This window comes from Zootoca vivipara, chromosome 16 (assembly GCF_965207765.1).
Source record: "Zootoca vivipara chromosome 16, rZooViv2.hap1.1, whole genome shotgun sequence".
NCBI classification, from domain to species: domain Eukaryota; kingdom Metazoa; phylum Chordata; class Lepidosauria; order Squamata; family Lacertidae; genus Zootoca; species Zootoca vivipara.
This window is the reverse complement of record NC_142599.1, coordinates 24,733,211-24,749,855: the sequence shown is the minus strand read 5'-3', so window position 1 is coordinate 24,749,855 and position 16,645 is coordinate 24,733,211. Positions and strand designations below refer to the sequence as shown.

Below are 16,645 nucleotides of genomic sequence, written 5' to 3'. Positions count from 1 at the left end.
CTCATCGAGCCGCTATTGTGACAAGGACCCCCATTAATTCCTAATCCTAAAATTAAAAAGTGAGAGCCAAATTAAGAGTCTTTTTATATTTTATATTTATACGTTTTTTACAGTTCTTCCTCTTCATCTGTAGGCCTTTGTCGTTTTAACGAACCACTTTTTAACCAACGGTCCATTTTTAACTACGCGAACTGTAGCTTCCGCGAAAAACAATGCTTTGTTTACAAACACTACTGTTTTGCAAAGAGGCAGCGCGCGCCAGGGAGGAGGGAGGGGAATGGAGAAGACAGGGTACCTGCGCAGTAGCGCACAAATGAAGCCGACGCGTGCAAAGCATCTTGGGGAGGTGAGCATTAGTAGAATGCGCGCGCTGCCTCTTTGCAAAACAGTAGTGTTTGTAAAGCACCACCTAACGGCATACAGCAGAACTACTGCCTCTATCTAATTCTAGTTTTGCGCTAGACTCTGCTCATGCAGGAAGCGGCCAAAACAAAAAATCTGTTATCATACGAAATATATTTAATATATTTTTTATTCTAATAGCATCTTGCGGACCCCTCTGGCATAGCTCGCGGACCCCTGGGGGTCCCCAGACCACCTGTTGGGAACCACTGATGTAGCCAATATCCAGCAGAGAGACTTTCCTCCTCCACACACAAGTCCAGTGTTTCTGCTTTCCCATTTCTTGTGTGCAGCAAGTGTAGAGTTCTGGCATGGAGCTGCCCCAACTGAAGGAGCTGGACTGGATTGGCCCATGCCAGGGTGGCTGCCCAGCTCTGCCCTAAAGGATGCCCACAAATACAACAACAGTTGGGTGGGTTTTTTTTAAGCAAAGTTATTTTTTAATCACACCATTTTTATTGAAGGGAAATGAAAGTTGTCTCAGTCTGTTACAGTCCATAAAACAGTCTCTTCCTTGCACAAAGGAAAAGAATGAAATTCTAAGGGGCCCTCCGGATGTTGCTGAACTACAACTCCCATCAGCCCCAGGAAGCATGGCCGATGGCCAGGGAAGGTGGTGGTAGTTCTAGTTCAGCAACATCTGGAAGGCCAAAGGCTCCTCACATCTGCACTGTTGTTCCTTTTCTCAGACACTAATCATACTTCACAGTGTGATGGAAGGCAGCCTTTTTTTGTTTGTTGGTCTAAAGCTGTCGCCCAAGTCTTCTAACCTCTTCCCGTATTGCTCTCAATTGCTGCGTGACCACTTACGATCCAAGGCTACTTTTTAAGGCCTAACTTGTAACTCCAAATAATGAACCACTGAGCCGTAACCCAACCTAATTTCAATTCCTCCTCTGATCCAGATGTCTCCCCAGCTTAGGGTGCAGTGGCTAGGAGAGCCGTAGGACGCAGTCTGTCTCTGGGTACTCCGGGAGGTTAAGAGAGTACTTCTTCTGCAGCGCTGCAGGCACAAATCTGCCGCCCAGGAAGTGGTAGCGTCCGGAGAACTGCTTTGCAGCCTTCTTGGGCGCAGTGAGAGAGATCAGCATGTCTGGCTGCAGCCCATCGGGGTTCCCTTTCTCCACATCCCAGCCTGAAATCAAAGAAGGGAAAATTCTTGAGAAATAAGTTCACAGCCACTTTCCCTATCCTGGCGTGCCCTCCAGCTGCTTTGGACTACAACTCCCACCAGCCCCCGCTCTGTGGTTGTGCTGGCTAGAGCTGATGGAAGTTGCAGTCCAAAACGTGTAGGGAGAATCGGGTCAAGGAAGGTTGGTTTACATAGATATAGACGGTTTACCAATGTGCTACAACACAGCAGCCAATATCAAACTTTGTAACTCCCTTGGTGTGCAAGTAGTCCTTTATTCCGTAGAACAGGCCTGGCCAAACTTGGCCCTCCAGCTGTTTTGGGACTACAACTCCCATCATCCCTAGCTAACAGGACCAGTGGTCAGGGATGATGGGAATTGTAGTCCCAAAACATCTGGAGGGCCAAGTTTGGCCATGCCTGCCGTAGAAGGAAGATGCTTACCACCTGTCAGGTTGCCAGAATAGCCTTGCCGACCGGGCTGCAAATCAGGAAGAGGCACGCGGCTTGAAGGCAAAGAACTTTATTGCTTTGCAACCAGAGATACCCGACACATATGCTCTCAGGGTATGAAAGTTGAAGAAGCTGGAAACCCCTCCCCTTCTTTAAGCGTTTCTCTCTGCATTCTTCCAGCATCATTTAGCTTTTCTTATCTGCCCTTTCCGTTTTTTAGCTCTCTCAAGCTAAGAAAGGGAGGGGGAGAAGGGGCCAGAAGAGGATTGTCCTGCAACACAGAAGATGTAGCCTCTGCTCCCTCCCTATCTGTGCCCACACTGTGCCTCTCCCCTTCGCCCCTACTCTCCATACCTGCCAAGTCTCCAACTGAAAAATGCGGGATCAGCAGCGGCGTGGCACCGGAAGTTGTGTAGAGGCAACTTCCGGGGCCTCTCTGACCATGTGTGGGCACCGGAAATAGGGAAGAGCGGCACCGTTAGTCGCTCCTACGCATGCCCGGCGGCAATCTTGGTGGTGGCCGCATAGCGGCGGCCAGGTAACGGAATTCCAGGTAAAAGCCAGGTAACTCGTCCACAAAGAGTGGTGCAAGGTGCCATAAACAGGCCTGAATATATGCACAAGGCACAGAATATGGGACTGGGCGACTTCATTAAGAACTGGTTTTTTAAAAAGCAAAACAAAACTTGCTGGTGGCTTCTAGTCCTCAAGGCTGCGAATTACTCCCCGCATTACTCCTTGCTTCTATCTGCGTAACTAGATATAAATTATGCAAAGTATCATTATTATTTCTAATTACAAAAGGAGTTACTGCAAAACACAAAGCTCAAATCTGCATAAACTTGTGCAGGTTAAGAGTTCAGCTTCCTTTGGGCTCAGTCTTGGTTACAGAGTTTGAAGCGGGGGGCTGGAGATGGAGCATGCAAAAAAATCCATTCATGTGCTACACGGGAGCTGAAAGAATATTTGGGTACCCAGCTCAGAGAGCCCAACATACCAGAAGGGATATCGATGCTCACAATGGGGACAGTGACCTTCTCCAGAGTGCTCAGGATGGTGCCAAAAGGCTCTCGCACAGCCCCTTGGAAGCTGAACCCAAAAATGGCATCCACCACCAGGCTGTAGACCTCGTCAATGAATGCAGCCTGCCAACGAAGCGAGAGCCAACAGGTTAGTGTAACACATGGGCTGTGACCGATGGCCTCAAAAGCCAAATTCTCATTCAGGTAACAGGGAGGATGTGTGTGTGACGAGACAACACACAAAAGTGGGCCAAAAAGTCAATACAAATTTGGCTTTTGGAGAGTAGTCTGGTTTCTGTGCAACTCCCCCAAACCTCTCTATCCTCCAGGGTACCAGGTGACACTAACAGAGTTCAAGGAAACATTCCAGACAGAGAAAAAATCATAGGAACATGGGAAGTAGGCCTGCAAACAAGCTGATAGGTGTGTGAAATGTGGATAGAATCAAGGAGGTTATACAGTTGTCTTAATGCAGATTTTGCCGAATCGTAAATATCACTTCACCTCTTGACCTTCACATTGTGTGACACCCACCCCTGGCACAGATCAGACCCACCCCCTCCTGCCAAACCCAACCAATTTTGACAGCAGCAGGAAAAAAGGAATGAAATGTTAAGACACACATGCTTGGACTACTGCAATGCGCTCTACGTGGGGCTACCTTTGAAGGTGACCCGGAAACTACAACTAATCCAAAATGCGGCAGCTAGAGTGGTGACTGGGAGCGGCCGCCAAGACCACATAACACCGGTCTTGAAAGATCTACATTGGCTCCCAGTACGTTTCCGAGCACAGTTCAAAGTGTTGGTGCTGCCCTAAACAGCCTTGGTCCAGTATACCTGAAGGAGCGTCTCCACCCCCATCGTTTTGCCCGGACCCTGAGGTCCAGCGCCGAGGGCCTTCTGGCGGTTCCCTCGTTGCGAGAAGCCACGTTGCAGAGAACTAGGCAGAGGGCCTTCTCGGTAGTGGCGCCCGCCCTGTGGAACGCCCTCCCATCAGATGTCAAAGAGAAAAACAACTACCAGACTTTTAGAAGACATCTGAAGGCAGCCCTGTTTAGGGAGGCTTTTAATGTTTAATCCATTATTGTATTGTATTTTTCTGTTGGAAGCCGCCCAGAGTGGCTGGGGAAACCCAGCCAGATGGGCGGGGTATAAATAAAAAATTATTATTATTATTATTATTGGTGTAGGCAGACAGCTTTAAGCCTTTCCTGATAGGGATGTCATTTGCCTTCCCCACTTGTGAGGTTGATAACCTAGTCACTCCTCAACTGACCTGCCACAGAGTCACAAATTACCAAGGGCACCCTTGCATATATCTGTCACTATTAGTCGAGCCAGCAGTATATCATACCAAACAAGTTGGAGTTTCATTCCCCGTAATTTCCATATGGACCCACAAAGGTAGTCTCGGGGCTCCACACCTCAAGCTTACATTGCAATCCATTTTATTCCCCCTATTTGCTGACCTTAATATTTTTGCTACTGCCCATAAAGATGTGGGTTCATTTGTTTTTTAACCATCTTTCTGGGTTTTAGAGGTGGCGGTCTACTTACTTCTGCTGGGAACTCTGAAAGGAACGGGATGTCCATTTTCTTGCACTGCGTGGTTAAACCTTCAAAAAGTGGCTTGTTGGGGCGTTTAGGGTAAAACAGTGTCGGCTCATAGCCCTGCAAGAGAGACATGCTATTCATTTATTTATCTGGAACACTGATATTCTGTTTTATAACCGGAAGAGGTCCTCAATGCAAATTACGAAGATTTGCACAACTGTATTAATTTACAAAGCTCCAAACAACTTAGGTCCAGGATACTTCAGGGGCCATCTGACACCTGGAATCGCAGTTTGAGCACAGAGCATCTGCAGGAACGTCGCTCAATGGACAACAAGAAGAAACCAAGTCTCCAGTGTCATCAGCTCGGCCCTGTGGAATGGCCTGCCACTAGAGATTCAGCAGCAGCCTTCTGTTTTAACTTTCAAACACTTGCTGAAAATATTTCTAGTCCATCAGGCAATTAAGAACACATCTTTCCACAATAGTTGGCTGATTTCTGATTTTCACTTTTTAAATGTGTTTTTTAACGCCCTCCCAGCAGATGTCAAGGCAATAAGCAACTATTTTACTTTTAGAAGACAACTGAAGGCGGCCCTGTTTAGGGAAGTTTTTAATGTTTGATGCTGTACTGTTTTTAATATTCGGTTGGAGGCCACCCAGAGTGGCTGAGGAGACCCAGCCAGATGGGCGGGGTATAAATATTGTTGTTGTTGTTGTTGTTGTTGTTGTTGTTGCAAACCGCTCTTACTGTTTTTACAAATAGTGGCATATAAATATTTCTATAAACAAATCATATCTGCACGTATTATTATTATTATTATTATTATTATTATTATTATTATTATTAGCAGAAATCACAACATATGTGGTTCAAGCCACCTTGTGAGAAGATATTCAACCAAGGCAACCTGCAAATCGGTCTGTGAATCAGGTGTGTTAAAGGGTGGATCAGCCACACACAGGGTGGATAAAAATCAATGATTTTTTTAAAAAATCAAAAAAATCGGATTTTTTTTTTATTTAAATTGGATTTTTTTAAATAAAATGCTTTTTGAGGAAAATATATTACCACGCAAAGGTTATTCCATCATGAAATAAAGATTAGTTTTTTAATTATGTAGAATAAGGTTGTATATGTTTAATTTTGGGGGTAAATAAATTCCATTAATCCATTCACAATGTCATGCTCTTCCAGAGGTTTTTGTAAGATTATTGGGCAGTTTCTCTGCCTACAAGATATTATCACAGATGCTTGGTTTACTTTTGCAGTTCTCAAAACTGAATTTGACTCAACAGAGATCACATGCCTCTTCTTCACAACAAAAATATTATAACATGAACAGAGTTGAGAAAAAGACCTTAATCCTATTGTTCTACAAACCTATGAATACAGAAACAACCCCTTCAGTGCTAAGTTTCAAGAAGTTCAGTGAATAGAATAGAAACAATATTTTTCTGATTGTTTGGAGTGGACAGTATTTAAGTTTTTCATGTGTAGGCTGGGCTGACAGTCTAAGTTTACATATATATATATATATATATATAGTTTTTGTTTAGCCAAATTAGTTAACAAACATGGATGTTTGTTTAAGCAAATAACATGTGCTGTAATGTTATTGTTTCAGTTGAATAAATCTATTTAAATTGTTATTATTAAGGTAATGATTATTTTTCTCCTTCCTAAGTACAACAGTAAATATGTCCAAATATGAATGATTAACCTATTAAACTGGGGATAAAAAACTAATATGAAAAGTTGTTATTCTAAAAATCTTCATCTACTTGCATATTAAAGTTATACCAGCAAGAATTAGTCTTTATGTAGAAAACTATGATTTAAATCAAGCCTTACTGACTAGTGATTTAAATCGTGATCAGTTTGATTTAAAAATCAGTTTGATTTAAATCAAATCCACCCTGGCCACACATAAACTTCCTGAACCACTCGGCTGATTTCTAGTTTCAACAGACCTTTTAAATATTTTTCTCTCTCAGGTCAGAAATGAGAGCTGCCCATAGAAATCAGCAGGGACACCTCCAAGATGTTGGGGTAGCTGTAAGTGGGCAGGTGGTGTACCCCCTTCAAAACAGCAAAGCAGCGACACCCCACCAAAATTGCACTTTTAATGCTGCAGAGCTGTCATGACCTACTCATTCCCAGCAACAACCTCCTCAAACCTGGGCTGGATTTGAACAGGCCATACTTTGGCCACATCCACACAATGCATATTAAGCACTATGGTACTTTACAGTGTTATGGCTTCCCCCAAAGAATTCTGGGTTGTGTAGTTCATGAAGGGTACTGAGTTGTTAGGAGAGCCCTTTCCCTCGTCACAGAGCAACAGTTCTCAAGAGTTCCCTGTGAAGATGGATTGAGAATTGTAGCTCTGTGAGGGGAACAGCGATCTCCTCATTCTCACACCCTTAACAAACTACAGCTCCCAGAATTCTCTGGGGGAAGGATTAGTGTTACAGTCAACTGGCTTGATTCTTGACCTCCGCTTCACGGCTGCCTGTAAAACACTGGTATTGTGGCAAGAAAATGTGATTTGTAGGGCTGTAGCAGGTCAACTGACTTATCACTAGCTCAGGCATCCCCAAACTTCGGCCTTCCAGATGTTTTGGACTACAATACCCATCTTCCCCGACCACTGGTTCTGTTAGCTAGGGATCATGGGAGTTGTAGACCAAAACATCTGGAGGGCTGCAGTTTGGGGATGCCTGCACTAGATCATCTTAAGAGAGCTATATTTCTAAAGGACTGACATGTCCTTTAAGGCTATCAATGGCTACTAGCCACGAAGGCTCTGCTCTCCAAGGTTGGGAGGCAGTAATGTTTCTGAATACCAGTTGCTGGAAACTGCAGGACGGGAGAGTGCTCTTGTGCTTGGGTCCTGCTTGTGGGTTTCCTACAGGCCATTGTGAGAAAAGGATACCGGAGCAGGTGGCCATTTCCCTGATCTAGCCGGCTTTTCTTATCTCCATTGAAAACACCCAGTTCCTACATTACGTGCCACATTAACCACATCCACAAGCTCAACCCCCAGCCCAATTCTACGCAAGAATGAAAACGAGCCCCTGGATTTCTACTGAAGGATAAAGGAGCAGGACACTCACAAACATTTTCAGGTGCCGGGCGCACACCAGGCCATCTCCTCCGTTGTTTCCAGGGCCACACACAATCAGGACGGTTGGCTGGTTAATGGTGGAGCCGACTGGGTAGGCCTTGTGGGAAAAGGAGAAGACAAACAAGTGTTTTCTGTGAAGAGATGAATTCTGTGATAATGCAAATAACCAGTAGAATGTTGAAGTATCATTGAAGTATGATTCTCATTTGTTTGACTTTTTGTTGTTATAATAATAATAATAATAGGCCATCCATCTGTTAGGATTTCTATGCACTGGCGAGGCTACGATGCTTGAGCCAGGCTAATGGTGTTTTGGGGTCTGTTCCCAGGAGAAAAAAAGTTCTTATCTCCTGGTGCTCACGTGATGTTTTTCACTATACTCTGTACTCTCTTTATTTTCTCTTTTGACTATGCAAGATGCTGGACGCAAGCTGCATCTTTCTCTCTGCAATAAAGTAGCTAGACCAGGGGTCCCCAAACTAATCCGGCCCGCGGATGGTCCAGGAATCAGCATGTTTTTACATGAGTAGAATGTGTCCTTTTATTTAAAATGCATCTCTGGGTTATTTGTGGGGCATAGGAATTCATTCATTTTTTTCTCTCCAAAATATAGTCCGGCCCCCCATAAGGTCTGAGGGACAGTGGACCGGCCCCCTGCTGAAAAAGTTTGCTGACCCCTGAGCTAGACACTACTTATTGATTCCTGTGTGTTGTTCTTTAAGCTGAAGGCAATCACAATTTGCTCTAGCTTCTGTTAGCTGGGGGGGGGGGCAGACTAACACCTTCCCCCATGGCTGCGGAATGCTAACACTGACTACGGTAGCTTGCCCCAGTCACTCTGGGCCGCTTCCAACGTAATATAAAAACACAGCTAAACATCAAGCATTAAAAACTTCCTGATACAGGGCTGCCTTCAGATGTCTTTGGAAAGTCAAGTCATTGGTTATCTCTTTGGCATCTGATGGGAGTGTATTCTACAGGGTGGCTGTAACTACCCCCCTCTGGCTGGTTCCCTGTAACCTCACTTCTCGCAGTGAGGGAACCGCCAGAAGGCCCTCAGAGCTGGACCTCAGTGTCCGGGCTGAATGATGGGGGTGGAGACGCTCCTTCAGGTATACAGGGGAAGGCCGTTTAGGACTTTAAAGGTTAGCACCAATGTTATTTGTATTTTTGTTGGAAGCCACCCAGAGTGACTGGGGCGCCCAAATCAGATGGGTGTGGTATAAGAAATGGATCATCATCATCTGATAGAGAATTCAGTATCTCAAGCACCTAGCTTTTTATTTTTTAAGCGCATTCTTCTAGTCCTTATGAGTTCACAAAGATGCATCAGGAATCTCTGTGGAGGAAGTGTGGGATAAACTGGGAAGGGCAATGGGGTTGGTGGGGTGGGAGCCAAGGAACCCAACAGCAGTCAGAGCCAAAGGCGCATGGTGTCAGCTAATTCCACTTTCGTCTCCATCCGCCTTGGGGTTGAATTCTACTAAAGCAGCACTGGGACTACAGAGGAGGAAGGTGGCAGCCACGGCCTCCCCTGGGACCACTGTAACTAAGAAGGCAGGCAAATGGGGGCTGGCAGAGCACCAGGCTGAAGTTGGTGGTGCAGTGGCCCTTTCACCCTAATGTGGCCCTCCGCAGGTTGTTTGAGTCCAACTCCCATCAGCTCCATCCTGAAAGGCCAATGGCCAGGGATGGTGGGAGTTGTAGACTGAGAACACGCAGAGCATCATAGGTTCCCCATCCCTGCTCTGCAGCATCCTGCAGCAAGCAGTTCCACAGGTCATTCTCAGGCACGGTCATCCCTTCAGCCCCAGCTTTCGGCACCATTCGACTTGTTCTTTATGCACGCAACCCCTACCTTTGCAATGGCTGTGGCGCAGCTCAACCCAGCCAGCTCCATCAGCTGATCGACGCTGAATTTGTACTCATCGAACAGTTCTTGGTCTATGGCTTGAGCTTCCTTCTGGCTGGCCAGGAGAAGACAGAATCTCTTAGCACAGCATTCTCATTGTATTTTTTTGCATGAAATACAGTCTTGTACCCCCACTTTCATCCTTTATCCGCACAACCTTTCCTGTACACAACAGCTTTATGAGGAAGGTCAGGCAGAGACAGAGGGAAGGGGCAGGTCCCATCTGCACTATACATTTAAAGCAGAATCGTACCACTTTAAACAGTCATGCCCTCCCGCTAAGAAACCTGGGAAGTGTAGTTTCTTATGGGTGCTGAGAGTTACTGGGAGACCCCCATTCCCCTCACAGAACAGGGTGGTTTAATATCCCATTTCTCTTCCCAGGGAACTCTGGGAATAGCAGCTCTGGGAAGAGAATAACTGTACCCTAACAACTCCCAATATTCTTTGGGGGAAGCCATGACGGTTTAAAGCAGGACCCTAAACCTCCTTGGCCACGCATCACATGTAACAACTTTTAGGCAGGCACTGGCGACATGGCACCTATGGACACAACGGTGCCTCTAGTTCTTGCCCACTCTCTGCCCCCTGGGCCATGAGGCAGGGAGGGTGGCTCAAATCTAATGGATCGGAGTTTTACCCAGATTGCTTGGGAAAGTGAAGTTTGTGCGACTGTGCTTTCTTGATCGGGGGGGGGGGGGGGCACAGAATTGACTAGAGTGGGTGGCATCCACAGCAGGGAGCGGGGACCCTCTGGCCTTCCAGATGTTGCTGGACTACAAATCCCATCAAAACCAGGCCACTGGCCAGGACTTGAGTCCAACAGACTTGAGTCTGGAGTACCACATGCCCCCCCAGATGGATCAATATCTATCTATATAAACATATAAATACTGTAAACCCTATTCTGCTTATTTATTTTTTCGAGCCATTTGTACCCCACTTTTTTAAAATATTGATTTTTTATTAGATTTTCAAAGGTTTTAAAAATTTACTTCACATACAATATATAGAATCACCGATCAAAGAATCATAGAGTTGGAAGAGACCACAAGGGCCATTCCACTCCAACCCCCTGCCAAGCAGGAAACACCATCAAAGCATTCCTGACAGATGGCCGTCAAGTCTCTGCTTAAAGACCTCCAAAGAAGGAGACTCCACCACACTCCTTGGCAGCAAATTCCACTGTCGAACAGCTCTTACTGTCAGGAAGTTCTTCCTAATTCCCCTTTTTTCCCCTTTTGGACTTCCCACCCCTCCCTCCTTGATGTTTTTATTCTTATTATCCTTACTTGCTGCATTATATTGGTTGCTAACCTCCCCCCCCTGCTCATATCTAGAATCCTGCTCGCGATTTCATATCGCTACAATACTTTGACAGATCTTACCCCCCTCTTCAGCCAACCCCCCCAAAAAACGTTTTAACCGATTTTAATCTTGTGTTTTTCTGTCGTTGTAACCTGCCCACCCTGGGAAAGCAGAATAAGAAATCAATTATTTGGTCTAAATATATAACAACAGCGCAGGACGCCTTGATATCATAGTCTCGCGAAACGGAAGGGCGAGGCTGCAGCCAGGAAGCGCGCTCTGTGCATGCTCGAGGGCACCGCCAGTCCTTTACAAGTTGCACACCGGAATCCTGAAGCTGCGCACAGGTGGAGGAGGCGGCGGCGGGTGGGGCTCAGCCTCGGCCTCCTTCCGTCTCCTCCACCGACCAGGTCTCTGCAAATAACACCCCCCCGGCCTTCCCCCTTGAACCGGAACCGCTGGTGGTTGCAAGAGCAGCGCGTACTGCTGCTTCTCCTGCTAGCTAGCTCTCCCTTCCCTCCCCGGGCTTTTTTTCAGGACGGTCCTCAGAACCAGTCCGAGAGGTACGCGGGGCATTTCCCTCCAGGAAAAAGCCACTGCCCCCCCCCGGCTTTCCTCTCCTCTCTCCAGTCTTACCCGAGGTACTTGAGTCCCTGCGCGGCGGCCCCAGACGCCGCCGCGCTCTGCATGGCTCCGAGCAAAGGCGGCCAACGCCGGTTCGGGCAGCGGGCCGGCGCTCGAGCCGCTCTGCAGAGGAGCAGGCCGAATCCCAGCAGGGCCGCCCGCCGCAGCCCGGAGGACATTCGCCCCGACGGAGAGGGAAGCCTAGCTGCGCTCGCTGGGCCACCGCTGCTTGCTGTGCGCCCGGGGAGCGCGCGCCCCGGTGCCAAGCGCCGCCCTCTCTCCGGCCCTCCTCCTCCTCCTGCTGCTGCTGGATTGAGTAAGTCTCGGCCCCCCAGCAGCGTCCGAGCCGGAATGGGCCAATGCAATCTAGCTTTTTATTTATTTATTTATCTCTCCACCTTTTTCTCCAAGGAACTCATGGTGGTGTATATACAAGGCCAGAGTGAGAACTTTGTTTTATAAAATTTAAACACCGCTTTATTGGTTGTTGTTGTTTTCTTAAACCCTCAAAGTGGTTTACAAATAAAGATGGGACAATGAAATTATTAGGGTTGCCAGACTCCATAGTGGACAGGACTTCTGTGCCTTTAATTGCCCTGCTCTCTTTTGAGTCTGGAAACCTTAAAGAGAAACCAGCAGACCCTTTGTTTAATTTCCAAAAGAGACAAACCTCCAGTAAAGGCAGCAAAACTTGCAACAACGCATTCACTGGTGGCAAAGAAAGACCCTTCAGCTCACTAAGGACCACTTCTGCTGGGGCTAGTGGCTTGGGGAGGGCACTCGCCCCAGGCCTAACTACAGGTGAAACTCGAAAAATTAGAGTATCGTTGAAAAGTTCATTTATTTCAGTAATGCAGGCATCCCCATACTTCGGCCCTCCAGATGTTTTGGACTACAATTCCCATCATCCCTGACCACTGGTCCTGTTAGCTAGGGATCATGGGAGTTGTAGGCCAAAACATCTGGAGGGCCGCAGTTTGGGGATGCCTGCAGTAATGCAATTTAAAAGGTGAAATCAACATAGGAGATAGACTCATGACATGCAAAGCGAGATATGGCAAGCCTTTGTTGTAATTGTGATGATTATGGGGTGCAGCTGAAGAAAATTACTGAAATAAATGAACTGTTTGACGATATTCTAATTTTTCGAGTTTCACATGTAGGTCCTCCAGGCCTCCCGTATGGCCTATGACCCCAGGCTGTTTTGGCCGAGCCGTGACCAGCCGCCCTACATCTGATGACATGGAAGCCATCAGGTGTGAAGTAGGTAAAGGTGGGGCCTGGATGAAAAGGGGCTTTGCGGTCGAAATAAAAATAAAATAAATAAATAATTGCCCCAGTAGCACCTTATAGACCAACTAAGTTTGTTCTGGTATAACCTTTCATGTGCACGCACACTTCTTAAAATAAGCAGTATATGTATTTATGTGCTGATAAATAGTGCCTGCAAAGCCCCTTTTTGGAAGTGTTGCAGGCGAGGCTTCCCAGGCAGTGACAATCAGCCAACCCAAACCTTGTTTTGTAAACCTTAGTTTGCCAATCTCGGTGTGTCACACCATAGTCAGCAAGAACCATGGTTTAGAAATGTGCTTTATGTCATGGTTTCTGAATTGCCAACTTATTACAAAGCATGGCACCAAGTCCTGCTTTTGCTGCCCAGACTTTGTGCCACACCACAGTTAAATTTTCTCATTTGAATATTAAAAACCCAGTTGACTTGCATGTCCTCATAAGTATATTTGTGGACAAGGATTATTATCACTATACAGTACGCTGTTTTCACACATAGAACCATGCACAGAGGCTAAGTTTCTTAAATGTTTATTTGTATGCTTTCAGAATTCTGTGTATTCACAGAGACTGTTTCACAAATGTTTTATGTATCTTTTATGAGTAAATATTTGGGTGGGTATATCTAAATGTTAGGTTTTGGTCATAGCGATATTAGATTTGGTTTTCAGGGTAAAAACACACCCAGTGCTCTATTTCTAACATAATTCTAGCAGGGAACCAGATTTGCACTAGGCTTTAAAGGGACCCTGTGTTCGTGCCAATTGGCATGTATTACTTTCAAACATTAAAAATTTGCAAATGAAAGGCTGCAGATAATTATAACTTGTTACCGATAAGGCTTTGCAGCACCATTTGCAGGTCGGAAAAAATGTGGCTTTAAAATTGCCTTTTCCTCTGTGCGTCGCCTTGAACATTGGCAAATCTGGCTGGCATACAAGGCAAACAACCAATGGGGATAAAAGGATTATCAGTACATGATTTTGGGCTGGGGTATTTTAACCGCTCTTACATCTTTCTTTCTTTCTTTCTTTCTTTCTTTCTTTCTTTCTTTCTTTCTTTCTTTCTTTCTTTCTTTCATACAGAGAATGTCTCCCAAATGGATACACAAGGTGGGGGAGAGAGAGATTGCTAAGAATGGCTTGGAGTTGAAATGTGAACTGATAAATCCATTCCCCCATATCCAGTGCTTTCCCCCCCCTGGAGGTACTCCAGGGTTATAGTACTGGCACCTCCTCCAATATTAAAAGTTTGGCACTTACTGTAACAACTTCATGGTGAGTGCCAGCACCTTTTTTCCTTTAAAGAAAGGGGGGGAAAGAGCACTCCCCACATCCACTTTCGGTTATGCATGACACCCATATGATTAAGTGCACTCTGGAGAAGAGGAGCTAAGCTATTGCTTTGTGGAGAAAGATGACTGAGTAAAACTTTGGATCAGGGTTTTTCCTTTAAACTTCAGGATTGGCACAATTGTTGGGGGGGGGGTTCCCCCACAGATGGGGAAGACTGCCATAAGAAGACAAAGAAAGTCATTCATTTCTATGAACTTTTTAAAGAAATATATTGCATTCTGCAAACATTTCTGTGTGTTCGTAAATTCAAGTGGCCACCAACAAACAATGCTCATTATTCCATGGAATCCACCTGGAAGATGATGATATGTCACTGGCACACCGTTGTCCTCTAGCCGCTTTTTGTACAACAGTCCGTCATCCCGGAGAACATCATATTCACAGGTTAGAATGAAAGTCTCCGGCAGCTGGCGGATTATATCATCCTCTGCTAGAAGGGGGCAAAACATTGTCTCAGCACCTCTTTTAACTTGTTCATAAAGGTCTTTTGAAAACAGAGCAGGCGCTATAGGAACCCAATGGGTCTTGTCGGAGTTGGACTAACATTGGATACAGCTCAATGGATGTGGAACACATTCTCTGATTCTCTCTCTCTCTCTCTCTTTCTCAATGTGAAATCCAAGAGTAGTTGTGGCATGGCTCCAGGCAAATGTTGCTGCTTGATATCAGCTTGAGTTTGAATATTTAGCAATGAGGAGCATGTGTGCAATAAGCTAAACCAAGCCCTTTGGATTTCAATAAACTAATTTCATTACATATGACAGTCTACTGAAGAGGCTGGGGCATGGATTAGATACGGTTTTGTTGTCAAGTGCCAAACTATGTCCCAACAGTCATTATTGGCACTAACAAGTCTCCTGACCATTTCCAAATCCAACTCCATCCAAAACACATTGCAGTAATCCAAATGGAAGGTTGCAAGTGTCGATTTGTCCTCAAGATAATGCTGAAGGGCAGCACCTAATCCCATCAAACCATGGGGTGGAGGTGATGAGGGCCAGGAGGAAAAGCCAACATTGCTGTGGGAGAAAGGGCACAAGAACAGCTCCCTTGTGACAGGCCTTGCTTGAATCAGAGGGGATTATTTTACTAGCATTCAATTTCAGTGTTTGGTGGGAGGAGAACTTTTTCGGCCCTTCAAAGTTCTTTGGGTCTCAACCTTGGGTCCCTCCATGTTCTGGGACTACAACTCCCATCATCCTTGAGTACTGGCCATGCTGGGTAGCCATGATCTCCTCATATGCCTTCTGGGTGTTGCCAACTCTTTCCCATATGAAGAGGACATCCCCCTTTTGTCTTTACTATGAGGGAGGGAGTCCTTTACCTCTTTGTAAATGCTGGCTTTACCCATGAGAAGAAGAAGAAAGCTCAGTTGACACAGAAAGCAGCATTATTTATCCACATGTAGCATAAGTGGGTGAATGAGAAGTCCCTGCCTCAAAACATTGGGCCCTGTCAGAGAAGAAGCCATTGGGGTCTGACCTGTCCCCTCCTGGGCGGCCATCTTGTCCTGAGGTGGCAGAAGCAGCAACGTAGGCCCAACAAACATACCAGATCACTGCCTTCATAGGCAGGGGACCTCTGTTTTCATAGACAGGGGTCAGCAAACTTTTCCAGCAGGGGGCCGGTCCACTGTCCCTCAGACCTTGTGGGGGGGGGGGCCCGGACTATATTTTGAAGAAGAAGAAATGAACGAATTCCTATGCCCCACAAATAACCCAGAGATGCATTTTAAATAAAAGGACACATTCTACTCATGTAAAAACACGCTGATTCCCGGTCCGTCCGCAGGCCAGATTTAGAAGGCAATTGGGCCAGATCCGGCCCCCGGGCCTTAGTTTGTCTATCCATCCCTTGGCAGCTCTGACTAGGTCCTTCAGCACCTGTGAAAAGTCTGCTAAAGTTACAGAGGTTTCAATAACATGCAGATGCTGAAACAAAAAGAAATCCCAGTTTGAGTAATGAAATGTTTTGCTGAGAGCTGCTTCATCTGAGTTTATTTTATTGTTGAACTTAAAAAAAAAAACCCACCAAAAATGCGCCTGAGATCCAAGACAAAGCACCACAATTCAGAAATCTCCCCCCCCCCCCACGGACATCATTTCTGCCTTTGAAATCCCATTAATGTCTGGGAAAATCCGGACACATGGCAGCCCTAATAAACTACCACACATGGAGCATGACACTAACCCTCCCCTAACACCACATACACCCAATCTTTAGTACTTTATACATATTTCAAATGAATAAATAAATGACATATGTTATTGTCCCACCAAGGGCCAAAGGGAAAAAAAAAGTCCTCTGGGAACCCCACCCCCACCCCCCATTCCATGTTTGAGGTTTCTGCTTTTTCAATTGGTTTTATTTATTTATTTTTGCACAAGAAAAATAAGGCAGCTCTGTTGTTGATTAAATTATACTATGCCTTGGAACGTCATCAAATTTGCAGAATTATTT

At 45.8% G+C, this 16,645-nt stretch overlaps 1 protein-coding gene across 1 annotated transcript; it reads right to left on the bottom strand.

Moving 5' to 3' along the window:
• Positions 1 to 819: 819 nt before the first annotated feature.
• NAXE (NAD(P)HX epimerase) lies at positions 820 to 11,776 on the bottom strand. Its single transcript, XM_035098385.3, has 6 exons — positions 11,553 to 11,776; positions 9,555 to 9,663; positions 7,686 to 7,793; positions 4,569 to 4,682; positions 2,985 to 3,132; positions 820 to 1,537 (listed from the first exon to the last, which is right to left on the bottom strand). The coding sequence occupies exons 1-6, from the start codon at positions 11,717 to 11,719 to the stop codon at positions 1,335 to 1,337; spliced, it is 849 nt and encodes a 282-aa protein (XP_034954276.2). The 5' UTR covers positions 11,720 to 11,776; the 3' UTR covers positions 820 to 1,334.
• Positions 11,777 to 16,645: the final 4,869 nt, after the last annotated feature.